General features: G+C 41.1%; 1 protein-coding gene across 4 annotated transcripts in view; it reads right to left on the bottom strand.

Moving 5' to 3' along the window:
- ARPC1B (actin related protein 2/3 complex subunit 1B) overlaps nucleotides 1–8,993 on the bottom strand; it is a 50,160-nt gene extending 41,167 nt beyond the window's left edge. For 2 of the 4 annotated variants that reach the window (XM_074206326.1, XM_074206328.1), the window contains exon 1: nucleotides 8,435–8,633. Coding sequence is in view for 1 of the 4 variants with exons in the window: in XM_074206325.1 (XP_074062426.1) it covers nucleotides 6,224–6,278 (55 nt within the window). In the remaining 3 variants the exon portion in view is untranslated. Of the gene's footprint in view, nucleotides 1–6,223; nucleotides 6,335–8,434; nucleotides 8,634–8,969 lie in introns of those variants that run through there. The other 2 variants (XM_074206330.1, XM_074206325.1) reach the window with 2 other exon arrangements.
- Between the last annotated feature and the right edge of the window lie 772 nt (nucleotides 8,994–9,765).

Genomic DNA, 9,765 nt, shown 5'->3' with positions numbered 1-9,765 from the left:
CCACACATGCTGAGGCAGAGTGGATCTACCTCTTTGTGGTTTAATTTGCTCTTCATTTCCATTTTCACTGACATTTTTACCAATATCATTTAAATAATATGAAAATTATTGAGGAAAGAGGAAGCAAGGCAAAATATAACTGTGTTCTTTGTTTGGAGCCTCTTTGGAAACCCTCTCTGAAAGTATTAGTCATTCACACTTTAGCCAGAATGAACTTACTGGAATATTTTCTAACGGTTAGTTGGAGAGCAGGGGAATGATGGGCAAAGGGTACTGGACATCCCTGCAAAGGAGGAAAAAGAGAAGTTTCCCCTAATTGATTTTACCTCGAGGTAATAGCACAATAAGCATTCATTAGATACTTACTATGAAGTTTTGGATCAGAGAGTTAACCTGGGATCTAAGAACTTTATTTTTTATTTTTACTTAATAACTGTATTTCAATATAATTGGTTTCCTTTGCTATCTTTTGTATTTTTAAAATATGTCTCTGGGAAGAGGTACACAGGCTTCACTAGCCTGCCCAAGGGGACCATGGCATGAAAGTGGCTGAGAACCCCTGACCTAAAAGCTTGTTTGGATGCTCAGCTAATTCAGGGATGATTCAGCTCTAGGAAATCTGAGTTATGCTACCCAAACTCTAAAAAGACTTATTTGTACCAGAAAGGCAATTTATTCATTTACTTCAATATGAATAAAGTGATGACTGCTAGGCAACTGGAATACCCATTGTGCCAGTTCTGAGAAAACTCACTTGGGAAATTGAATCGAGATCAAAAGGATGAATTAGTGAGAGCATTTTTGAAAGGCATAAAGTGAAAGACAAATAATTGTGTGATCATTATTAGTGAATGCAGAAAGATAATACAGGGAGGTGGATTACCGTCAGGTCTAATTTCATAAGAGTCATGAGTTCTCCACTCCCTCGTGTTAGCCCAATCAAGTTAACACCTTCATAAAACTGAATTAAGATTTTATTTCAAAGTTATAACATTTTGAAAGCAGCACAATTTCTAATCCTCACATCAAGTTATTTTTTAAAGTTTTTTTAAATCAATATCTAAAATGCTTTGGAATCATGACAAGGATTATAAGATCAATATGAAACTGAATAAAGGTGTGTTGGTATTAAACATAATAGGAGTTTTCATTCAAAATATACTTCACACTTTATTGTTGCTGTTCATTCATGTTGAAAGTCTCATTTGGAATTTTCTTGGCAAAGATACTGGAATGATTTGCCATTTCCTTCACCAGTTCATTTTATGGATGAGGAAACTGAGGCAAACAGGTTCTCAGATAAAGGTCTATGGGTGAAAGTTATAAATGCATTTTGGGATGGGAGGAAGATGGTCTATTAAACAAGTAAAAGATAGAACTAGTTCATCTTTTTTCCTTGCCAGTAATTGGATCAAGTAATTCACATCCAAGCAGGAAAGTGTGGAGGAAATGGATGATAACATTGTCTTTTCAATAAACTGTTGGTATGAAATGCAATTCTATCTCTCTGTAAATAGGCAATTTTCTCAAACCTGGATAAAGGAAAATTCCCTTTCAGCCTCCTCATGGAGATGGTATAAGAATAACAAAGTCAGAGTGTAGAAAGCACTTTGGAGATCCCAGAGGACAGTTCTCTGTGGGCAAATTCTTTACTTAGTGCACTTCCAGGATCAATTTTAGATGATATAGTGAGCAGAGCTCTGGGCTGGAAATCAGGAGATTTTGCCTCAAGGCAGTTCTGCCAACAAGTCTCTGGGCACCTCTTTGGATCTCAGTTTCCTCCTCTGTAAAATGGGGTGGCTAAAATAGATTGTCTCTAAGACTCCTTCCAACTCTAACAATTTCTGATTTTATGAAGGAAGAACAGAAATGTACCATTTTCTCATAAGCATGTAGCAGGCTTGAAGATTAGGAAACCAGAAGGAAATTTTAAGGAAAAAAAATATATATATATCCATCTGGTATAGTCTTATTGTGGTCTGGAGAAAACTGATTTCCTAGGAGCAATGTCGGAAATAGCTTCATTACCCTCATATAGATATCTGTTGGAGAGGAACAATATTGACTCCATCTTGATAATGGAGAACCTTGAATAAGGAACCACAGTGGCAAGTACACTCTTACAAAACCACAAGCATGCTAAGGAGGCAAACCATTTTAAATATAAGAACTGCAGGATGTTATAACATGCTTGAAATTTTTCCACTGTTGCTTAATAAATTTCACCTAATTAACAGATTCCTTCCCCTTTCCTTGCCCCACATTATAAAAATACACAGGTTTGCCAGGTAGAACAGAAAACAGTGCTGAGCAAGTCGACTCTATTTCCCCCATTATAACAAGAAAATCTATTGGGCTTTTATGTGACTGGTCTCAGTCTAGTCCTTTGAACAAAGGGTATCCCGTGGGAAGCAAAAGAGTATGCTTCTTGCATGAATAGACCTACTAAATTGGCTTGTATACTATCCATAAAGCCCATAATTAGGTCAATTTGGGGTTTGTCTCTGTTCCTGGAAATCTCAAACCTAACTGGCACACTGAGATATCAATTCACTTGGCCAAGGACACAGAGCTAGCAGAAATCAGAGCATAAGGACTCCAACTCTGGTCTCTTGAATTTATGTTCTGTTTTCTTTCCATAGCATGAGCATTGTAACTGAAATAACATATTATCTTACCTGGGAAGAAGAATGCATCAGCAGAATTTAATTTATCTGATTAAGCCAAGTCTACTCATTGATCTTATAAGAGATCAAGATTCTGAGGAAATGGGGCATAGAGAAACTAAGTCTCTGGGTAGGAGCATCTAGGTGGTACCAATGAGCATAGAGAGCCAGGCTCAGAGTCAGGAAGACTTCTTCCTCATTTCAAATCTGGCCTCAGACACTAACTGTGTGACCCCTAGGCAAGTCATTTAACCCTGCTTGCCTCAGTTTCCTTATCTGTAAAATGAGAAGGAAATGGCAAACCACTCCAGTATCTCTGCCATGAAAAAAACTCAAATAAGGGCATGAAGAGTAGGAAATAATGGAAAAATCATGACTAAACAAGAAGTCTCTAGGTGAGAAGAATGTCAGAAGGTCCTATAAAGGGAGGACAAGTTTTAGAGCTGAAAGGAACCAGAGTGATCATTTAATCAAAATCCCCTCAAGAGGGTTCAAGATCTTAAAGACTGACAGAGTGCTATCTGTGGGGTGGGGGTGGGGGGAGGGAAGCAAGATTGGGGGAAAACTGTAAAACTCAAATAATATCTTTAATAAAAATTTAAAATATATATATAATAAAAAAATAAAATAAAATAAAACAAAAAAAATCCAAAAGGACTAAAAGGAATTTTCCTTAATATATAGGACACCTATCTAAAACCAACAACTAGCATTATTTGTAATGGAGAAACACTAGAAGCTTTTTACAATAAATGTAGTGTAAAGCATAAAAAAAGAGGGTTCAAGATCATATGAGAAATAAATAGCACACGAGATCTGAATCCAGATCATCTGATTCCAAACTTAGCAGCATTTGTACCATCATACCATACTGCCTTTGGAAGGATGCTGAGGGGCTACAAGAATTAGGTGGGTGGGGGCAGCTAGGTGGCGCAGTGGATAGAGCACCAGTCCTGGAGTCAGGAGTACCTGAGTTCAAATCCAGCCTCAGACACTTAATAATTACCTAGCTGTGTGGCCTTGGGCAAGTCACTTAACCCCATTGCTTTGCAAAAACTAAAAAAAAAAAAGAGAGAGAGAGAGAGAATTAGGTGGGCACCAAGTGCCTAGAATGGGGAATCAGGAGCAGAGAGCAGTTTTGAGAGACAAGGAGAACTCCAAGTAGTAGAGCATGTAAGACAAAATTGTTCTTGCTGATTTTACAAAGATTGGCTCGGGTGCTCTTCTTCCTTAGGTAGGAGAAAGACAGATTGACCGAGGAACTAAATTAACTATTGAACATTTAATCCATGGTAGGTAGAGGATGCTTTCTTTGGTCTGGTGTTTGCCTATGTGTGAATGGGGAGTAGGAGTGGGGGTTCATCTCTCTTTGTGTCTCTCTGTCTTTCTCTTTCTATCTCTCTTTATCTCTGTCTTTGTCTGTCTCTCTGTCTCTGTTTCTCATTTAACCTCAAATGCCATGCCAAAAGAAAATTCTATTGATTTCTCTCTCTTTATCTCTGTCTGCCTCTCTGTCTTACTCTGACTCTATGTCTGTCTGTTTCTGACTCTTTCTCTGTTTCTTCCTCTAACACTCTGTTTCTTTTTCTAACTTTCTCTGTTTCTATTTCTTTCTGCCTCTCTCTCAGCTAATATCACCTTTAATCAGCCAGAAAGAGCCTCAGGAAGCCAAACCACTAAGATAATTTTCCCTCATGACTCTTAAGACAAAGGAAAAATCATCCAATGAGTAGGGCCTCCACTCAGTGAAATTAGACTGGGATAGGGAAGTCAGGTTTTTATGAGAGAGGTTCCTTAATGGAAGGAATCTACAGAAAACAGGATTTCAGTTTTTTTTTTATCACTGTCATATCTAATAATAATAATCTTATTACTCTGGTCTGTGATTTCAATGCAATAAGGAACTGAAAGTTCTCTCTGCCAGTGATGGACACTCCCTCCACACCTTTAGTGATTAACTCATCTTTAACTTAAAATTTAGCACTAAGGAGCAGCAAGGTGGCACAGTGGATAGAGTAACAGCTTGGAGTCAGGAGGACCTGAGTTCAAATCAGACCTCAGACACAATGACTGCCTAGCTATATGAACTTGGGCAAGTCAATTAATCCCATTACCTTAAATAAATAAAATTTAATTTTTTTTTTAAAAAATCTAGCAACAAAAGCCAAAACAATTTACCTAAGTCACAGAGTTAGGAAGTATCTCACAGTTAGCAAGTAACAGCATTTCACACTTGATGGCTTGCAAAGTAGTGTTCATATTATGGCCATTTCACACATAAAGAAACAGGTCTAGTAAATGATCAAAGCAAACCCAGGTCTTCTTACTCAAAGTCCAATGCTCTTTCCTTGTCCCACACTACCTCCAAAGTTTGGAGGGGCTATCTGGAATTATGTTGACTGAATCAGCAGCTAGGGTTTTAAACAAAGACTTCCTGCTAAGATGGCTGTTTGCTTGCTTGGGGGAGGTTCCTGGGAGAGGCATCCTAGGATTGGGTGACCCACAAGTGTTTCTCCTCCAAGTTGGGATCTATTCTCCTCCTCAGGAGAGAAGGTATTTTATAGGCACCATGTTTTTTACTGTCAAGATCCCCTCCTGTGCCCCAGATCCAGCCTGAACATGCCTGCCACCCACACAAAGCAAGGTTTCAGGGACCTCTAAGAGTGAACATCATTGGTCTTCCTGTCTTCTCATCACCCTGTCACCCCTTTTTTATTGGACACATTTTAGGAAAATAATTACTCATTCACTGGAGGCAGACAAGGTAAAGACTTGTGAACTCCCTTCAAGCCTACCAAAAAATTCAGATTAACCCAACCTCAATCTCCCTTCTTAATTAGTATCACACTTCCTGACTAAATTGTCCCACAGAACCAGAAGGTCCCTCTTTATGTTGAACCTACCTCTGAGGCTGAATCCCTGTGCATGTGAAATGTTCAGCCAGGCCCAAAGGACATGGATTTAAAGTCTTAAGGGATCTCAGAAGTCATCTCATCCAACCCAGAAAAGATTAAGTGATTTTTCCAAGGTCACACAATGGTAAATGGCAGAACTGAAATTTGAACCCAGCTGCAAATCTTTCCTCTGGACCAGATTTCAACCCATAGGGAAATACTCAGAAAGATAGCAATTGGTATCATAAATTTCCATAATTGTAGAACTTAAAGGGGCTTTAACTATCTCCTAACCAATTCTTCCATTTGACAAAAAAGGAAACCACTTTGGCCAAAGTCTTGGAGTTAGTGAAACTAAAACCCGGGTCAGTCAATCCAAAAGCATATTAATTGACTACCATGTGTCAAAATTATTTGAGGCAATGTGGGGATTCAAATACAAGATAAAACTGTCTCTATTTTCATTGTTAGTTTTTTTCTTTTTTGCAAGGCAAATGGGGTTAAGTGGCTTGCCCAAGGCCACACAGCTAAGTAATTATTAAGTGTCTGAGGCTGGATTTGAACTCAGGTACTCCTGACTCCAGGGCAGGTGCTCTATCCACCGCACCACCTAGCTACCCCTCTATTTTCATTCTAATGGGAGAGAAAATGTATGACACTCACAAATATATACAGGCAGTTGATGGTACAGTGGATGGAGCACCCAGTGTGTAATCATGAAATTATCTTCAAATCAGGCCATGTCATTTAACCTCTGTTTGTCTCAGTTTCCTCATCTGTAAAATGGAGATTAATAATGGTTTCTATCTCCCAGGGTTGTTATGAGGGCCAAATGAGATAAAAATTAATAAAGCCTTTAGCACAAGGCCTGGTCCATAATAATCACTATATAAATGCTGGCTATTATTATTGTTAGTTATTAAAATAAATACAAGGCAATTTCAGGAGGAAGGACACCAGCATTAAAGGAGACCATTAAAAGATTTCAAGAGGTACCTAGCTGGATGGTACTGGTTTAGGAGGACCTGAATCAAATCCTACTTCAGACACAGATATGAAACCCTGGACAAGTCACTTAACCCTGACTGCCTTCAAAAAAAAAAAAAAAGAAAGAATACAAGTAGGAAGAAGTGTTTGATCTTTGAGATGAAGATGAAGGAAAGCATTCCAGGCACAACAAATATACAGTATGCACACACGGATATAAGAAGTTATGTAAGGAACAGAAAAGTCAGGTTGATTAGTTCAACAACTATGGGAAGGGGAGATCTGAAAGGTAGATTGGGGCCAGGTTTTGAAGGGCTTTAAAAGTCTTGAGAGTTTATGTTATCCTAGAGGTCTCCTGACTTCTAGCCAGTCTATCCCCTGGCCCTGATCTCTGTCCTCAGTGTAAAGTCCAGGTATATTAAAAAGTATGAAGAGTGAATTGGAAAACCAAGCAGTCAACAGATTCAAAGAGTCTCAGATTGCCTTTTAGATGAATATAATTTGTTACCAGAACAAATGCTTAACATTAGGGAGAGGACACTGAATTCTACCTAAAATTTACAGTTTTCTCCCTGATTCTTTTTTTTCATTCCTCCCTCTTTTGTGGGTAGATCTGTCCTCCATGAGAGAGAGACTCCAGAATAAATTCTGGGGTTTGAGGGATTAGGGACCTGGGAGTTAGGACAAAGTTTGCTGGTTCCAGCTTTGCTGCTAATTCTTCACAGAGAGACTTTGGTTAAGTCCCGGGGCACTCCTTATGGGCTTTTCAGCTTCCTCATTTGTGAAACCATGAGGTTGGGTCAGATGATTTCTCCTGTCCCATCAAGCTCCCATATTCTATGTCCTAAGATCCCTTTGGCTCTGACATTCTATGTTCTGTACTCCAAGATGTTCTTCTAATGATCATTCCTCATTTTAAGTCTCCTTTTGAATCTAAAACTGTATGTTCTAAATGTCCTGACTTTCTGTAAAAGTTTGAGAATTATCTGTGTATCTCCAAAAGAGAGCAAGCATTATTAAGCACTTCCTACATGTGGGGCACAGTGTGAATGTCTGGGGATACAAACATCCAAAAATTAGTCTTCTTTTCCTTAACCTGTGGCAGGCTTGATGATGAGGATTCTTGGAAGGGATTAAAGAAGCAAGGCGGAGAGAGTGCCAGAATTCTCTTGAGACATCAGGCTCCTGGGTAGATAGTCTGGATTCTAAGGGGATCCCAGATTTATTTTCATAATATCTGATCCACTAGGAGAGTCCCAGACCTTGTATATTCTAGTAGAGACAGGAAAAGGTAGAGTAGAAATAGAAAACCAGACAGAATCCCGGGAGATGGAGAGAGAAACCGCTGCCTACGTCCTTACTTCCAAACCTAAGGGGAAGGGCTGTCCAAGTCACTCTAATCTTACTATAAAACTGAGACAGAATAATATCCCTTTTGGTTTTTTTAAGGCAGAATATTTTAAACGAGTGGAAAAAACTAAACAGAAAGAAAAAAATTATTTCCTGAACTCTCTCTCTCTCTCTCTCTCTCTCACAGACACACACACATACATAGTCACACAAACTCTCACACAGATACACACAAATACACTGTCTCACACACACATACATAGTCACACAAACTCTCACACAGATACACACAAATACACTGTCTCACACACACATACATAGTCACACAAACTCTCACACAGATACACACAAATACACTCTGTCTCACACACACACATGCATAGTCACACAAACTGTCTCACACACACATGCATAGTCACACAAACTGTCTCACACACACACATGCATAGTCACACAAACTGTCTCACACACACACACACACACACACCCCTCCCACAGATCTAGCCGAGGCACCCGCGCTCACCGCCTCTTCCTCACCTCGCAGAGGACCGCTGCTGCCGCGCCGGCGGCGGATGCTCGGCCCGGGCGCCCGCAGTTCACGGACTCTGAGCAGTCCACATGAACCTCGGCCCGATCCGCGCTGGGACAGAAGACACGACTTGGCCCTTCTCTCTCCGAAGGGATCCCACTTCCCTTTCCCTCCGCAGAGGAGCAGCCACTTCCTTGTGTGGGCGCTGGGGGGCTGCGGCCCCTGCCAGCCGCCCGGCCTCCCTCCCTCCCGCCCGCCTCCTCCCCCTCCTGCTGCTGGGCCGGGCTCTGCCTCCCCGCTGCCCCTCCCGCTCCCGCTTCTCCCCCTCCAGCGCCTCCCGGGCCCTGGGACTCCAGGAGACGCTAGGAAGGCGCATCATCGGGTCCCTGAGACCCTCTGCAGACGGCCCCCCGCCCCACTCACTCGGCCGGCCGCAGGGCAGCCCCAACCCGGAGTGAAACGTGGAGACGACCGCCTAGAACCGAACTGCCACGTCTGCCCCTCTCCTCATCCCCCCACCGCCCACCCCCGAGAGTTTCATACCAAGGGTGGACTTCACAACTTCAGAGGCCTGTGGTTTGTGGTAGGGTGGGGGGTGGGGGTGGAGGGAGGAGGAGAAAGAGGATGTCACCCAGCAAGCAGGAGTCTGTGCTCGGCCTTCATCCTCACTTCCTCATCAGATGCCTCACCTTGTGGAGCGGCAAACACAGAGCCGACCTCAAAGACTGGATTCAAATTCTGTCTCTCATAAATATTGGATGTATGACCCTGGGCAAGCTGAGTCACTGCTCTCTAAGTTACCCAGGAGAAGCCAAATTGGAGAAGAGGGAGTTCCCTTATCTGGAAGTTACCTAGACCCACGAAATTCCAAATCTAGAACTGATCCTTATCGGATAAATTCTCTCTCTCCAGGAGAATGTCTTTAAGAAAAGGAACTATTTCCTTTTGGCCAGTACCCAGTAAGTGCTGAAAGAAATACTAAGTTGATTTCATTTTTTTTAAAGTTGATGTTTAAATGCCACAATAAGATTTAAAGCTGGAAGGGCTGTGGAGTTGGAACAATGACCAAGGACTTTAATTTAGAAAAAAAACCTGATATCTTATTGTCTGATCTTGCTATCACTTATACTTTATGTTTCTTCCTTAAGGATATTATTTCTCTCACATCACACTCAATTTGGATCAATGTATATATCATGGAAACAATGTAAAGACTGGCAAATTGCCTTCTGTGGGGAGAGGGCGGGAGTAAGATTAGGGGAAAAATTGTAAAACTCAAAATAAATAAAACTTTAAGTTAGAAAAAAAGAAAAGCTGGAAGGGCTTTTGTCACCTTCCC

Source organism: Macrotis lagotis, chromosome X, assembly GCF_037893015.1.
Source record: "Macrotis lagotis isolate mMagLag1 chromosome X, bilby.v1.9.chrom.fasta, whole genome shotgun sequence".
Taxonomy (NCBI): domain Eukaryota; kingdom Metazoa; phylum Chordata; class Mammalia; order Peramelemorphia; family Peramelidae; genus Macrotis; species Macrotis lagotis.
The sequence above is the reverse complement of the archived record's forward strand: the minus strand, read 5'-3'. Positions and strand labels throughout refer to the sequence as shown.